Source organism: Condylura cristata, unplaced genomic scaffold, assembly GCF_000260355.1.
Source record: "Condylura cristata isolate star-nosed mole 26May11 unplaced genomic scaffold, ConCri1.0 scaffold00007, whole genome shotgun sequence".
NCBI lineage: Eukaryota > Metazoa > Chordata > Mammalia > Eulipotyphla > Talpidae > Condylura > Condylura cristata.
Genome location: NW_004567108.1, coordinates 17,682,198 through 17,699,297, shown reverse-complemented (window position 1 = coordinate 17,699,297; position 17,100 = coordinate 17,682,198). Strand labels below are relative to the sequence as shown.

At 48.5% G+C, this 17,100-nt stretch overlaps 1 protein-coding gene across 2 annotated transcripts in view; it reads right to left on the bottom strand.

Annotated features, from left to right (window-relative positions):
- Nucleotides 1–6,647: 6,647 nt before the first annotated feature.
- Nucleotides 6,648–17,100, bottom strand: part of EGFLAM (EGF-like, fibronectin type III and laminin G domains) — a 141,188-nt gene continuing 130,735 nt past the window's right edge. For both annotated transcript variants that reach the window (XM_004678104.2, XM_012721985.1), the window contains 3 exons: nucleotides 11,763–11,846; nucleotides 8,865–8,968; nucleotides 6,648–7,756 (listed from right to left, as the gene is read on the bottom strand). In XM_004678104.2, the coding sequence (XP_004678161.1) occupies nucleotides 7,602–7,756; nucleotides 8,865–8,968; nucleotides 11,763–11,846 (343 nt within the window). In that variant the 3' untranslated portion in view covers nucleotides 6,648–7,601. The remainder of the gene's footprint in view (nucleotides 7,757–8,864; nucleotides 8,969–11,762; nucleotides 11,847–17,100) is intronic.

The following is a 17,100-nucleotide window of genomic DNA, read 5'->3' as shown; positions in this document are numbered from 1 at the left end:
CCAGTCAAACTTGGGAGTTTAAGGAGGAGGCTCAGAAGCTTGCTGTGGTGGGCTGAGGCAGCTCCTTCCCCAGGGCAGGAAGGCAGCACCTTGGTCTTTGTTTACCACCGAGCTTCAAGAACTGTTCAATGCAGTGGCTCTGTTCTCCCTAGAAGATGTTGGATAACAAAGATAACAGCTTTCTGTTATCTTTGACAGCAGCACTAAGAGATTAAATGGGCTTTATCTGTAGAGTCAACAGGTTAGGCTCCTTTCCCCACCCACTTTCCTTCTACCTTCAGAATCTCCCCCACTTTTTTTTAATGCCTTTGGGGTTAGGGTCTCTGGATCTTTCCAAATGCATGACCAAGTGATCCATTCCTATCACACCTCTCTTCCCCAGTTACAGCTACTTTTCCAGGACATAACAGTGACCTTACAGGCATCTATTTGTAGATCAGTCAGCTCTGGGCTGTATAGTCTACTCAGAAGCAGCACTTCACTTGATCTTAGCCAAAAGGCCGAGTGATTCTCAGAAGTAACACTTAGCTCTTTTCTATATCAAAACTTTCTTCTCAGGCCAAATGTCCCCAGAGAACTGGATTCAGTCTTATTGTTACAGGGCACCCAGTGTGAACTGGGCCTGTTTGTGGGGCCTCACCAGTGCCTAAAATTCAGTTGTCCTGCAGACACACACAAAAGGGTCAATATGGGTTTATTTACAAAAGGGGAAAAGAAAAGGAAACAACAACTGGAATAGCTTACCAGTTCCGCTGACTTGGAGCTCTGGTAAAAAACTAACTGAAAGCCCCCGTGTCACGCAGTCTGGAGAGCCGTTTCCTGAGTGAGAGAGCGAGAGATTCAGTGGTGCCCTATTTATCCCCCACTGTCCCAGAATGCCTGCTTAGCTCCGTCCTTGGGTCCTCGCAGTTCTCTCCCTGGTACTGCTGGGAGTTGTAGTTCCCAATTACTGGAGTAGGGGGTAGAGTCTAGAAAGCCGGCGTAGGGGGTGGAGTCCATAAGACTCTGCAGAGTTCCTTTAGGACATCCTTCCCCTTAACAATTCCCCACTTTTGATTTAATTTCCCAATGAAGAAGCCAGTGGCCAGTGAGCTTGGAAGAGGCCAGACTTTCACCTGGAACCACAACCCTGAAGAACACGTTGATTTGCGGATCCAAATCAAAGCTGGCTCTGGATCCTTTTATGTCCCTTTATGTTCTCATGAAGGTTTCATCCAGGGGTTGGTTTGCACATAGGAGCCCTCAACATAACTGTGCACAAAATGAAAAAGTGTCAATGAGCATCTGTGAAAGGAAATGCTACAGCAATTCTTAGGACTTAGGAAAAAAAGACTTAAAAACTCACCCTTGAAAGTTGAGGACTGAAACATCCAGTGGGGGTTGGGTGGGAAGGGACAAGGACATAGCAGGAAGGCTGCACACATGGTGGTGGACTTGGGGGACTCGGTGGTGGTGCACTGTGATGGTGAGGCCAGTTAAACACAAATTTACAAAAACTGTGACATTCAGAGTCCAGTGCAGTATCCATTGCACCACGGAGCCAAAATTTGATGAAATTTAAAACAGAAAACAACTTTACTCTCTAGCCCCCTCCATCTAAGGACTCCGAGGAGTCAAACACACTTGGAGGGCTTCAGCTCCTTGGCTGTGACCTCATGTTACATGCTACGGTGCTGAATGGGGTCAAAGGCCGTGCCAGGGGGTGGCTCGGCTGTTTTCCTTTCAGAGGTCATAGAAATGTGTCCTGGTCGACCCCCGAGCACATTTTCCAAAGCACTTGACGGAGCCTCCCCGCCCCGGCTCTCTGGCCCTTGGAGCCCTGAGTGGAGTGAGAATGTGCGTCTTCAGCCAGGCCCGGAGGTCACCATGCAGCAGGCAGCAGAACTGTGCCCCTCCCCCCACGGCTTGCTGGTCTGGGCCTCCCTGTTCTTTGCTCTGCCTCCGCCTTCCCTCAGCCAATTTCCTCGCTAGGCTTTCCGCAGCTAATCCCTTTGGCGTGGTGCCTGTTATTTTTGTTTCTAAAAATGAGTGGTTATGAGCAAATTCTTTGAGCTTCCCTGGCCTTCCTTCTCAGAGACAATTCAATCCAAGTCCTCCTGTGGCCAAGTGAGAGTGGTAGCCCCTGAAAAGTGGACTATCCAAGGAGGTCAGAGCTCCTGGCTGGGGTCATGTAGGCCTGGGCAGCTGGGGCATGTGGAGAGGCAGTGCCCACGTTTGCCATACGTGCCTCTTTGAGTCACTTGGATCTCAAGCAAGCGAGAAGAACAAAGACAAAAATTCAGCCACCTCATCCCAAATGCTGAGTGGAGTGTTCCTCTCCCATCTTTCCAGGAAAAGACAAGTGCTCCCAGGAGCCGTGTACTTTCTAGGACAAAGATATCTCTGCAAGGGCAGGCAGGAAGAAGGGGCGAGCGGGGAGTGTTTGCTCTGCTGCGGCCCTGTGCTTTCAGCTCTTGGCTGGGCCGGGGAGGGCAGGGGCCCCGGAGAGCACACTGCTGCTTAGAAGTAGTTTGCAACGACTCCCCTTAGTTCTAAAGGTTCTTTGTGGCGAGGTAGGCAAAGGAGAGAAGGGAAAAGTTCAAACCCAGGCCTCATTGCCTGTCAGGAGGCCCAAATCCCATCGCCACAGAGCAGGTCTGATCTCTCCTTTCGGATGTGCTCCCTGGAGTCCTTGCCCCTGGAGAACTTCAGGGAGAGGGAGACTCAGAGCCAGAAGGAGAAAATCCCTTCAGCCACGAGGTTCTTGCCAATGAAGGAGCCCCCGAAATGCCACCAAACATCCTGGTACCTGTGGGCAGGCCATATTAGGCTCAAAGTGGGGGGAGGAGTAGAAAGGTCTCCAGGGCAGTGTCATGGCTGCCCTTCAATGCTGGCCTATGGCTAAGCCACCCAGGCTTTCTTGCCAGCTTCTGTCTCCCTGTGCCCATCTGCTCTGGCCATCACAGAAGGGCTGTTATTAAGATCAAGTATGTGAACATTCTTTGAACGTGACGTTTGAGTATGATTACTCACAGGGCCTATCCTAGGAGACAGTCCATGTGGCTGAACTGGATGAGTCATTTTGCTCCGAAATAGAGTCACCTATAGGCTGGAGCTTCCTGATGCCGTGGTCACTGCCACAGGACCCACCATTTAAATGCCTTCGGGCATTTCTCTCCTGTTTGGGGTGTGCTGTGGAACAGCCAGTGACGACGCACTCAGAAGACCCCCAGTCTGCACTCAACTGCGGTGTGGGCCAGGCGAGCAGCACACACTCCGCGTTAAGAATTGTCCCGTTGGGGGCCCTCCCTGGTGGCGCAGCAGGTTAAAGCACAGCACTGAGAAGCTAAAGCCGCTTCCGCATGAGTTCGATTCCCGCCTGCCCTGGAGGTGACCACATGGCGTGGCAGACCTCTCCAGGCCCGCCCGCTGCGCCCCTCAGCAGTGTACTTCGTCGATCTGCCTGTTCTGCTCCCCACTCTGTCTCTGGTGAAGCCTCTCGCCGCCCCTAAGCCTCTGGCCTGTACCCCAGCTCTGTATGCACAAATAAATAAATCTTTAAAAAAAAAAAATTGTCCCGTTGATCCCATGCGCTGTCCCATCTAGCTCCGCCAGTCTCCTCCTCAGTGTCTTGGGATGACTCTGGAACTATCCCACGCCCTTCCCAGCCCTGGGTCTAGGCTGTCAAGCACTCACCAGCCCCCACCTCTACCTGCAAGGGCAGCCACCGTGAGCTCCTGGTGGGGTCAGAGGATGGAAGAGGAAAAAGGAAAGAGCTCATGCTTCTTCCAGGCCCCTCTCCTACATTATTCTTTGCCTTTCCACTTGGAGTTGGGATTCTCCGCCTTTATTTTCCCCAGCAGCTGGGCCTCTGCAGACTGTCCCCTGGTGCTTCCCTCCCAGGGAAGAACAGCCTTTTGGGGGTGGGGGTGGGAGGGTTGGCTGTCAGGATTCTGAGAGGGGCTGGAGCCCCTCCCACTCCCTATTCCTCTTTCTTTGGGAACTCTTCGTGCTAAAAACAAGGTTTCTGAGAACCGTTTTTTTCTGGGTTAAAGGTGAAAAATGCAGCTTTTCCTCCAAGTGGAAAGCATTCAGCCTGCCAACTCCAGGCACATTTCCGAGATCCTTCCTCCCACTCAGGGAGGCGGCAGCTCCTTGCGAGGGAAAGAAGAGGTGGCTGGTGGAGGGAAGTCGGAAGGAAAGCACCAGTTACTCAGAAACCAGGGCTATTAGTGTGGAAACCAGAGGGACTGTTTGTGTTGGATGGGCCTGGAGACTGGGACAGGAAGCGGGAGGAAATGAAAGGCCGAGAGGGGACAGCAGCGCACCTATTCAGAGTGGGGCGTGATAGGCCGGGCCCTGGAGCTTCTAGGACAGAGTGGGGACAAAAGGACCCATAGACCTTCCTGAGAGAAACCCCAGGAGGAAACATATGGGGTTGTGAAAGTCAGTTTTAACAAGAAAAGCAAGAACAGTCCCTTCCCTCACCTACCTCCAGTCATCCTTGCTGCTTAGAATACACAGAAATTTCCAGGGGATTTTCTCAGAACCTTGACTGTGGGACAAAGCCTTTCAGGAACTCATGCTTCAGGATCTCTTCACGGCACAGGGCTGGTGTTAGCCTTCAAACTCACTGGTTACTCCATTACTTGTCTTTCTTGAACCAAGAATCCAGCCAGTCTTCTCAAAAGCCACTACCCCAAAACCATGGCACAGGCCTCACCTATCTGCCAGGCCCTCCTCCTTAGAGTAACAACACAGCACAAGAGTCGGGCAACAGGTGGGAGGGCGAGGGAATTGGGCACAGCAGGTGAGGCTGAGGAGGGGCGAGTGCTGCCCCACCAGCTGGCCTGTTACTGTGAACTTCACAGACCTCGTCCCAAGTGTCCCTGTGAAGGGGCCGTGTCAAGGGGCCACCTCATCCCAGACTGCACTGCTCTCAACAGCATGCACCCTGCCATGCGGGCTAATTGCATTAATGGCGCTGTTTTATCCCTCCCTGTATCTGGGCCCTTTGCCTGGTGACTTTAAAGTTCCTTTCCCTGTGGAGGTAGAATCTGTTTCTACATGTCTGGCTTCTACAGACTATAACTAATAGGATGTGGCTTCAGTGACATGAGGCAGTTCCAAACCTAGTCTGGGAGAGTCTTCCGGCTTCACTGTGGGGCTCCTACCCTCCCCCACCACTGAGAGCCTATCAGGCTAGCCGACTGGCCAAAGGAGCAAGATGCAAGTCACGTGGGAAGACTCAAATCACCTGGCCATCCCAGCAAAGGTCATCCTAAGTTGACTGATTCCTCTACATGTGACTGAGTCCAGCCGAGAACAGGAAATCTACCTCATCAAGCCCCGCCAAGACCAGCAGAGCTGCCAAGCTGGCCACACAAAGCACAATGCACACACGCAACAATTTACCACTGAGTAAGGCTTCATGGTTGCTGTGCAGCAGGCTGGGGATGATAACACACCTGCTTAGAACACTGGGGTCCACAAACCCTGGCCTGGCTCACCTGCTCACCTGAACCCAGGTCTAACCCCTTAGCTGCTGGACAGTCTTCTCACAGCTACCTCTGTTCTGGACGCATCCACCTGCTTCTGTCCCAAGAGCATAGCAGAGCTAACTTGGGCTATGTGGTCTTGCCCTGTTCTTCTGCCCTCAGACTCCCATGAACAGTGCGGGTTCTCTGGGCTCTCCTACCCTGCAAGTCCCTCGTCCTCAGCAATAAGATCTTCACTGCCCTGTGTCCATCACACCATCACTTTTAGTCCCTTTCATGCCTCACCCAGGGAGCAGGTGGTTCAGAGTCTGCATCAGCTTTGCAATGCACTCCCAGGCTCCTGTCCCTGGGCCACTGTCTTTTTCTTTTATAGCATGTGCAAGGAACAATCGCTTGTCTACAACGCAGCCTTTCTGAGGTCAACACAACTGATTATTTTGCTAAAAAAAAAAAAAAATCAGAGCAAGTTGTATGGCTGGAGGTAACATCAAAGCATGCTATGAAAGCAATCCCACTCAATCTCTGGATGCACTGACCCTTGCCATCTCCAAGGAAACGATGTTGAGGTGAGAATGGGTGTGACAAAACCTGCTTTCTTTGAATCCTTTCTCCAAAGTGCACACTCAAGGTGACCTCTAGAGGAGAGGATGATTTATTTATTCCTTTGGTGGGAAGGATCCTGCTTGGCAAAGGGTCCATAAAGACTTGGGGCAGAAGACTGAACCGTAGGTAATGACCTCAAATTTGTCTGTTCATATTTTAGAATTCTTAATGTGTCCCAAACTGTGCTTTGCATAAAACCCAGAAGCCTTCCCGAGTGAACGCGGCACACCAGGAACAGAGACCTGCCTGGGACGAACTACAGGCGCCTGTGTGACAGGGCTCGTGTGTCCTGCTCTTTGGGGGCAGGGCACACTCCACCTTTTCCCCAGTGAGCCCTGTCACGGGAACCTGGCCAGAAAGCCAGCTGTCTTCGGGGTCACATGTGACCAGCAAAGCGGCATTGCAGACGGCTCAGAAGGAAGTGGCCTCAATTCCAGGGCTCATGCCCACGTGGACAGGCCGGGCAGACAGCTGTGTTAGTGCTGTTTCTGGCCACGGTCTCTGCAAAGGCCAGTCACACATCCACAACGAATGACCAAGTAAATGAGACTTAGTCTTCTTCAGCTCCTTTATTCAAGTTTGCTACAGATATTTCCACTCCATAAAAAAAAAAAAAAACTGACAGTGACCCACCTCAGGAACACACTTTCTTTTAATCTGCTTATTTCGGAAAGCTGCACCTTCATCTCCTTGAGCGGCTAATTTTTAACGAAAGGTGTTTACCCCAACTTATATCCACTTCCACAAGTGCCACCAAGAGCCCAAACCAGCCTCCTTTGGAAGAAAATTTTAGGAAGTGTGCAAAGAATTCAGGGTTACCCACCCAAACCTGTAAAAGTATACTTTGTGGACAATCTGCAGCTATAAAAATATACACATACAAAATGACAGCTAAAAAATCATGGTGCCTATGTTCTTAGATTTGTGTTAGAAAAATTCGGGATTGCTCATTCGGGGTGGTGTGACGATTAGGATTCCATCTAGCTTCCCCATGTCCACATTTCCATGGAATAGTCAGAGTGCACTGAGCCAGCCGATGAGGACTGGAAGGGGTTCATTCATGAGCCAAGGTGAGAAATTCGAGGTTCAAGGTCACACTGTTTTGCTGCTGTCTGGAAGAGTATCATGAGTCAGGGAAGGAGAGAAGTATTTTAATACTGACCTTCGGGTCTCTCATTCTTTTACACTATGAATCACAACACAGTCAAGGAGCTACTGCAGACAGGATCTGGAATTTGCATTGATGTGACCTCTAGTAGCCACGGAACATTCAATGGACTAAGTCTGCCACTTCCTCCACAAAGTAATCCTCCGCTGGGCTTGGCCCAAGGAGCGCCAGCAGGAAAGGCCACACAGGAGTTCCCGTCTTGGTTCTAGATTCTCATCAGGGTATACTTTCTCCTTGCTGGAAGGAAGCACACCTGGTCCCCATGCCTCTGTGGATGGCATCGGGCAGGGTCGTGGGGCCCCCTGGGATTCCCAGGATAGAAGGCTCCATCCCTTGGGCAAGGCCAGCTGGTGTTACTTGGCTCCACAAGTGTTGATGTTTTTCCCATCCACGGCATCTTCCACGAGGGAAATGTGGTAATCGGTGGAGAGGGTGAAATGAGAGATACAGCCCGTGAGACCTCGCATGTATTGCCTGTTGGTGTGGAGAGCAATTTCCTTCATTCCACCTGACAGGAAACAAGAGGGGTGGGGGTGAACCAAGGGAAGGTGTCTCTTTACGAGACGTAAATGTCCTGAGCTCGGTGTCCCTTGGCTGATAGTTAAGCTAGGGCCTTGGGTCCCTCAGACTGCTCGGTGTATCGCGTCTGTCTAATGCATATCTTTGCAAGAACAGGTTGCCTTGGATCAATTTAATACAAAACCAAATATTACAAATACACTCCCCATGTGTGATTTCTGGACCCACTGGCAACTTAAAACCAAAAAGCAGCTAGTAAATTCTGAAATGTTAAAGAACACACAAAAAAGTAGTATAAAAAGCAGTTAAAGTTGATGGCATCTTAAGCCCAAACAATACACTGATATTGAGTACTTTTAATTAAATCCAGTTTTAGAAACCATCACTTGGATAGAGGTACTTTTTCATGTCAATGGAAACACACTGGTTGATTCTAAGCTATTCATAGAAATATCACTCATTTTAATTCTGAGATGGCCCAAAATGAAAGCTCTTCCTTCCCCAGAGAAAATTCACAGAGCTATATTTATCAGGTTCCTGTTCTATAAACAAGAAAAGCATGGCTTTCCTGGTGGATCTGTCCAGAGGACAAAAGCATCTAAGAACTTCCTGCCCCCTCAGGCATGAGTCAGAAGTTCAGAAAATGGAAGAATGGAATATTTGGAGAGCTTCCTGATTTCTAAGTATCTAACTGATCCAGTAAGTGCACAGTTTCTGTTTTCTTTTTAAAGATTTACTTATTAATTTATGCATATAGAACTGGGGTACAGGCCAGCGGTGCAGGGGGCAGTGGTGGTGAGAGGATTCACAAGAGACAGAGGGAGAACAAAACAGGCACAGGCAGATGTACTGAAATACACTGCTAAGGGGAGCAGCAGGTGGGTCAGGAGAGGTCTGCCGCACCATGTGGGTCACCCCCATGACCAGGATTGAACTCATGCTGCAGTGGCTGCGATAGCTTCATGGTGTTGCACCTTAACCCACTGCACCACCAGGGAGGGCCCACAAGCACACAATTTTGAGGAGCAACACATGACAAGGAAGGACTCACAGGCAAAAGCATCGGCATAATGTGGGTTCGGTTGAAGATAACTTACCCACGTACAGGGCTCCGTTGATGTTGAGCTGTCTCATCATGCCAGGTGATCTGCCAGTTCTGGCCCCGTAATCATCCACAGTGATCTTTCCTGATTGGCCATCTCTATAAAACCACATCAGTTTTTAAACTCCATTCAAATATTCTTTCATTTCAATAAAAATAGGTTTAAAGTCCTACTATGAATCAGCAAAATGCTAATGATAGCCACAAACATCAAACAACAACAACCAAAAACATTCCTGGCCTTTAGGAGTTTACAGCCTACAAAGCAAGAAAAGACAGACTGCAAATGGCATTAGAGAGTCCACTGGAAGCAAGCCAGGTGGTGTGGGGTTACATGGGAGGTGTTTCTGGCCTAACCAGGAAGGAGACAGTTACTGGAGAGAGCTAGACAATGCGTCTCAAAGGATATTGTCTGAATGGTCAAACTGGAGTAGATCAAGTGAAGGAAGAGCCTAGGAAAACATGTAGCACAGAGGGAGAAGAGAGAAGGTGCTAGCACAAACTAAGTGAAAGAATTCTTGAGGTGGGAGCAGAAAGGTGAAAACGAAACCAGCAGCAGATGGTGAAGGGCAGAGGAAGCAGTTTAGACTTCCTCCTGAAAGCGAGAGGGAACAGAACTTTAAGAGGTGGGGTGATGGTGACAGGTGATGACAAGTTTGGATGTTATTCTATGTATAACTGCAGTTTTTGGAGGCAGAGAGTTGGGTTATTCTAGCAGAGAACAAAGAATGACCTAGAAGTTTCTAAAGGACCCATAAAGTTACTCCAAAGTGACACTGAAGACAGGGAAGATGGAGGGGGTTGTCTGTGGTAAGGCCTTTGCATTTTTCTAAGTTGGTTTGCAAACATACAACCCCATGAAACTTCTTCAAGAAAATGCCTGTTTCTATACATTTAGGGGTTGTATCTCTAGGCCACAATTTTTTAGTTATTTTTTTGTCTTTTGATGTTCCTTTTCTGTAGTATACAGTTCTTGTTTCTTGGGTTAATAACCTCGTGTTTTGATGATATTAATTTTTTATCATTTTTTTTTCATTCATAGTCTCTGTTTCCTCCAGGTTGCTCTATTATGTCTAGTTGTCCTGACACTCATTTTTATATTGGAGATTTTTTGGATGGTCCTAGACTACCACTTCACAGTTAAGCACTGGGCCTTGAACGGTGGATTGTAAACTCTGTGCCCAGGATGGATGTGTTGACTGTGGCTTCTTAGTACTGATGATCTGGCTCAGTCATTTCCTCAAGAGATACCTGAATTTTCTATTCTTCTTACTGTAGGGTACAGACTTGCTATCAACATTGTAGAATTCAACAGGGGGAAAATGACTGGCTTCTTAATATTCAAATGTGAACTTTCATAGTTCCCAGTCTGCATTTATATCATGTAGAGTGGTCCAGCATTTATGGATGCCTATTGTCTTCCATTACAGACATTCATGATGCTACTTTCTCCAGAAAATTAGCTTTCGTTATTCTTTCAGGGATAAGGAATGAGCAGTGTGCCATTTACATAATGCTGAGAAAGGGCTTAGGTTCTAACTTCTCAAATAAATTCAAGTTTGTAAACCAATCTTCTTGCTTTTAACCCATCACTCACCTTGTCGTTTCCTGGTTCATCCTATTTGGGGGACACATGGGGATGAGCAAGGCTAGTTCAGGCCATCACAGATTACATGTGAGCTGAGCAGGAAACTGACTGCAGCTTTGCTCAGGACCTCATCCACTGACATCCCAGCAGCTAAATCCTCACAGAACTCCCTTTGGTTCATCTGGAAACTTCTATCTTGGCAAGATAGACTTTTAAAAAAAGATTTATTTATGCATACAAGAACTTATGCATACAAGGCCAGCAGTGAGAGGTGGGGGGTGAGAGGATTCACCAGAGATAGAGTAGGGAACAGAATAGACAGACTGACTTAAGCATACTATTGAGGGGAGCACTGGGTTTGTCAGGAGAGGTCTGCTGCACCATGTGAGTCACCCTCTCTGTCCAGGTATCGAACTCGTGCTGCAGTGACTGTGGCTAGTTTCACAGTGTTGTGCCTCCCATGCTTGCGCCACCAGGAAGGGTCCAAAATTGTCTTTTTATATGTAGCTAAGGTGGTCTTACTAGATACTTCCTAAAATATGTATAGTAAAAATTACAATTGAGGCCCCTCCTTGTTGGCACAAAAAGTTGGGACGCGGCTCTGCAAGCTGGCCACAGCCACTTTTGTGCAAGTTCGATCGTCAGCCCTGGAGGTGACCCACATGGTGCAGCAGCCCTCTCCTGTCTCGCCCGCTGCTCCCCTCAGCAGTGTACTTCGTCGATCTGCCTAGGCTGCATCCCGCTCTGTCTCTGGTGAATCCTCTCACCGCCCCTGCACCTCTGGCTGTATTCCAGTTCTGTATGAATAAATAAACCTTAAAAAAAAATAAAATTACAATTGAAAGGAAATGATAAATGTTAATTAGAAGTCAGGGTAACTACCTCTGTGAGTGGTAACTATGTAAAAGGATAGAGTTCACAAGGCTTCTAAGGTTCAGACCATATAATATCAGAAAAGTGAAGTGGTCAGGCATCTACATAACGAGATTTGATGCATCCTGTAGAGTCCTCAGGCCCTGATTTCTTTTCTCAGTGGAGACTTCTAGATCTCACAAGATAATGAGCTCTCCTTCCAGGTTAACCATTGGAAAGTTCTTTGTCGAGAAGGCTGCTGCTAGGTGAGGAGGTGGGTGTTCAGCCTCTCTGGCCTGTCATGTGACTGCAGGCACCTATGGGATTTGGGCGCACGAGTCTGCATGAGCAGGAACAGGAGAGTAGGTTTCTTGGGGGACAGGACAGAGGGCCTGGAGAGCACACCCCCCTCTCTGCTGGGCCACAGCTGTCTCTGCCATGGTGAGCTCTCACCTCACAGCCTTGACACGGTGCCACCGGCCATCGTGGAAGGAGCCATTCACCATGATGGATGCCACGCCACTGCCCAGGTTGTAGCTAAAGGCATCAGAGAACAAGATGGGCAGAGAGTCAAAGCGTGAGCCACAGCAGATGCTCGCTGATAAGGTTGTCATGGCGAAACTTGTTTGGAACGAAGAGCATGGATTTCTTCCCACAAAGCAAAACATGGTTCCAGGCAAGGCCATGAATGATTATAAATATTTTTTATCTGTAATTGTTTAAAATATACATGACAAAATTTATTATCTTAACCATTTTTAAGTGAACATTTTTCAGGAGTATTAAGGACATTCCCTTGGTTGTGCAAGTCATCTCTACACACTTCATCTTGCAACACAGAAACTATCCCTCCCGAACAACATGCTTCCATTCCCCCTGACATCCCCATTCTACTTTCCGGCTCTATGAATTTGCTGACTCCAGTTACCTCATGTCAGCAGGCCCATACAAGAAGGATGTTATAATGTTGCTTTAGGTTGACGGTGTCCCCTGTCCCAAATCCATCCACCACCTCATAATGTGACTTTAAGTGAGCAGAAAGTCATTGCCGATGTCACTAGTTAAGATAAAGTCACACTGGGTCAAGCATCCATAATCCGTTATGACTGGGGTTCTCACATGAACAGGGAGTGTGGACACGCAGACAGGGCCACACAGGGAAGATGAAGGAGAGGCTGGAAGGCTGTCCCACGAGCCACGGACACGAGGGTTGTCAGCCACTGCAGAACCCAAGGGAGGAACACAGAGTAGTCTCTTCCTCAGAACCCCAGAAGGAGCCGATCCTCCTAACACCTGCATTTTGGACTAGAGACTCCAGAACCGCGGAAGAACAAACTTCTATCTTATAAACCACCCAATTTGTGGTAATTCGTTATGGCAATCGTTGGAAACTGATACATGTGTTTTTACTTAAAAAAAGAAAAAAACAAAACAGAACAGAACATTGCAGAAGAAAGTCCCAAAGGGATTAAGAGAATTTGTCTAAAATCCCAAAGTTAGTGTAGAACTTTAACTGAGATTATTATCTGCCAACATCCCCCCCCACCCTCACCTCCAAACCTCCCACCCCACCTACTAGTTTTCTATTCTCATTGTCAGTTTCCAGACACCCTGATACCCAAAGCGTATCAGAAGACATGAACAAGTTGTTTACCAGGGAGAAATAGTCCTCTTAGTCCAGGGTTCATTCAATTATTCTAATTTAATTCATTCAACAAATATTTAGTGAGTGACTACTTTAGCCTGGGCACTGGACCAAATGCCTGGCCTTTCCCTCCTAACAGAATAGAGCCCATGGAATCGTGCTTTTGAGAGGAATGTGTTCCACCAGGGACAGCTCTCTCCTCATCTTGGGGAAGTCTGTGTCTCTCCTTTACCTCCCTACCCAAGAAATAACAATGGTGAGGAAACCTGTATTAGCTTCTGAGCACTGTGTGGACACTCATTCTGAGAAAAGAACAGGAGAAGACACTTGGCTTCCTGGAAGAAGCTCCAAAGGCCCTTTCTTTACAAGTTAAATACTTGTAGGCATTTAACTAAGAATAGCATTTGGGTGACAGGACACATCTCATGCTGACCCTACAGAAACCCACTGTTTAATGATGAATTTTTCCACATCAAGTGCTTCCTGGTGGGGTGCAGCCTGGAGGTGGAATTTTTCAGAATTTATTATGTAGTGGCCAAATGCTTGCTGAAGACATGAATGAACATGGGTGGTGCTGTGAGTGGGCGGCAGACACTCAGCGGGGTGACTCTGCATGGTTTCCAGTGGTTTCCCAAGAGGCAGCTCAGAGCCACACAAGACCACAGATACTCAGCTCACACCGACCCACTTTGGTCTCCTGTGATGCTGGTGAGCTGTGACCTTGGGCAACCTGCTTCATCTCCGAGTCTGAGCTTCCTCCCCTGTGAAAGCAGCCTAACAATACCTTCCCAGAAGAATCGCAAGGTGTCAGGCAACACATGTGAAGAGCAGAGGACATAGGAGCAGCCAAACAAATGACACCCCCAGCACCAACCCCCCTCCCTGCTCCATAATAACCATACCTCATGCAGCTCCTATCAGGATTAACCGTGTCCCAGGAGGAACTAGCAGTAAGAGAAAACTGCACCAAGTGTTAGGCCTCCTGGAAGAGCAGTCATGTGTGTGAGTAAAGCAGCAGGTGGTAAATGTGTAACCCCAAGTCTGGCACGTCGGGATCTGAGTGAAGGTGACCTGGGTATTCATTGCAGGGACACAGCACTGGCGTGTAGCTGTGATCCAGTGAACAGAAATCTTTTCCACTGTGGTTGGACAAAGAATGGGCTTCGCTCCTCTGGCTGCTGTTTTTGCAAAGAGCTAGAATGTTCAGGGGCGCCACAGGGCCCCAGCAGACAGGACACTGGCTACAGAGCAGATTGGGCGGGGGGAGGGGCGGGGGGCAGGCAGCCTGGTATCTCAGTGGTCTGATTTCTCCAATTACTTCTTTCTGACTTCAAATTCTCCAAATGATTTCCTATTTCTCCAGAAACTCTTATGTCAAGGGTAGAAAACGGCTCTCCCACATGCCAGAGGAACATGGCTGCATACTCCCTCAGTTCAGCTGGGGTATCTCTCTGTTTCAAGGACCAGATAAGGTCTGGCAGGTCTGTCAGGCTCGGGAAGAGTCTTCAAACTAGGATCCCCCCCCCCCGCACACACACCACGGAAGAGAGTTACAATTAGTCCAGGAATTGGGACAAGCAACGGGAGCAAGTTATACATAATAAAGAGGGATTCCCCTCTCCCACCCTCCCACCCCACTCCCAAAAGGAAAAACTCTTCAAAGTTTACAGCTTGGGGCAGCTCCAGGTTGCCGAGATGCCCACTGCCCTGTGCTCTCCCTGTTCCGGAATATCTCTTTCTCTGATATAATAATACATGACCCAAAAAAGTGCTACCTTCATTGGGGGAGGGCTGAGGGGAGCCTTCCTGGGTGCAGGAAATGTTCTGTATCTCATTCTGGGTGGTGGTTACACAGGTGTTCACCTGTTTAGACTTGGGTACTTTATTAAACTGTACCCCAATTTTTTAAAAAGTAAAAACATTTGAATGAACAAATGAGAGCATGTCTGATTTATCTACCACTGTCTCGTGAATCTGGTGAACACGAACTGGTTATGCTGCCCTTAGCTGGATATTTAAGTGGCATGCAGGAAAAGCTCCAGGTGAGCACCAACGCTGAGCCACCAGGTGGCGCCTCTGAGGACCCTCTTGGCTGTGGCACCTGTAGGGGTTGGCCTATGGCTTTGCTGTGTTGGATCTCTTTCCTTTCTCTGTTGCATAAAAATGTAGCTAAGGTCATATGGAAAATTTGTGGGAAAGACTGTCTGTCAAGTTATTTGTTACAAACATTTCAATGGGTTTTATCCCACCTATAATCATAGGACAAAAGGAAACAAAAATAAAAGAAACAAAAAGAACTACAATCTTAGCTGAGTTCTTTGATTCCCTTTCTTCTTTTTAATCCTGCACCAAAACCATAAGTAATTTTTTTAGAGTTTCATTGCTCTTTCTTATTAACTTTGAGCAGTAAATCAACAAAAGAAGTCAGCATTTAGGTTTCCAATTGTCTGCTTTGAAACTGGAAGGAACACCAAAACCTCAAAAAATGATCCATCTACCCTGTGGGCCAGTTCACACTCTCAGTTCCGCCAGTGTGGGCTGCTAATGGGCAGGGCCCATGTCTTTTTTTTTTTTGTTTTAATTAAAAAAAAATTTATTTAGGCATACAAGAACTGGGGTGTAGGCCAGAGGGGGGGGGGGGGGTCGTGAGAGGATTCACCAGAGACAGAGTGGGTAGCAGCAGAACAGGTAGATCTACTGAAATACACTGCTGAGGAGAGCAGCGGGCTGGACAGGTGATGTCTGCTGTGCCACGTGGGTAGCTCCCTGGCTAGGGACCCCACTGGTGCTGCAGTGGCTGGCAATAACTTCAGAGACCTGTGCCAAAGCCCCTGTGCCACCAGGGAGGTCCAGAGCCCATGTCTTACGACAAATCATAACAATAACAGTTACAGTAGCTATGTTTTATGAAGCTAATTTCCATACATATGTGATTAATCTGAGGTAGGAATTTCTAAAAACAGAACACACTCGATGAAGGATAATCATTTTAAATGATCATTAGCACGAAGAACTATGCCTGGCGGGTCCCGCATTAAGCTTTTTATGTGAATTAACTTCTTCAGTCCTCACGGCTATTCCCTTCCTTCCACACCACAGCTGGGTTGCACTCAGGCATCTTATACTCACAGGTACTGGGCACACCTGGTTCTGTGCACATCTGGTCACATGCTTTTGACCTCCTCCACTCCGGCTTCCAGGGCATGATTCCAGAACCAGCTGGGTGCTTCTTTCCGATCAGGCTGGTGCCCACCCACACCTCCATCAGCATCTCTGAGGGCAGGCCTAGAAATCTACTCTGGAACCAGCTCCCCGCTGGCTCACCTTCTGCTGACACTCTGAAACCACTGGCTTGCTCTCTGGTTACTTTCCAGGCCCAGCCAAGCTCAGCACTGCCTGCGCCTGGGTGGAGTGATGGATGAGGGGAGATACTGCCCAGCCCAGCGGAAGGAAGGCCGAGCAGCAGTGCTAGGCCTCAGGCCTCGGCTGGCTAAGCATTTTCTCCTTTGCACTTATACCCAGAACTCCGGCTTACAAGGAAAACATTGGGCCAATTTTCAGAAACTTGAGAAAGAAATGGTAACATAAGAACCATGTCCGGGATGGAGTGAATTGTTAAAAGGGGTCCACGGGTGCAGACAGGTGGTGGTGGGGGGGGGGTTGCTGAGGGTCTGGCCAGGGCTGGTGTGGGAGTCTGGGGAGTTGCAGGGTGGCCCCTGTACAGCTCAGGTTTCCCTATCCGGCCTGGGAGGGTGGTGAGTGGGTTTTAGCTGGCGGTTTCAGTGGGAAGTAGGGCCTCCCGTCCGCGCCTGGACTACTGTTTCAGTTCCCTTTTCTGGGCACGATCGAGTACTTGAGGCCTTGGTGAGGTTAACCACAGGAAAACCACAAGAAAATGGCTTCACAGCAGTCAGCCTAAAGGGGTGTGAAGAGCTGGGTGTTTGACCTCTGGACCAGCGGGGTAAAGGGGTGAGACGGCAAGAAGCTACCTCAGGAGTCAGCCTCTAGCCGTCCACCACACACCTCTCCAAAGTCTCCCCACATGACAGGCTCTCACACTTAGCATGCTCAGTCACCTGGAGACAAAGATGAGGCTGCACAAATGCCATTTCCTCTCAGAATGCCATTTCTTTACTTTAATTAAGA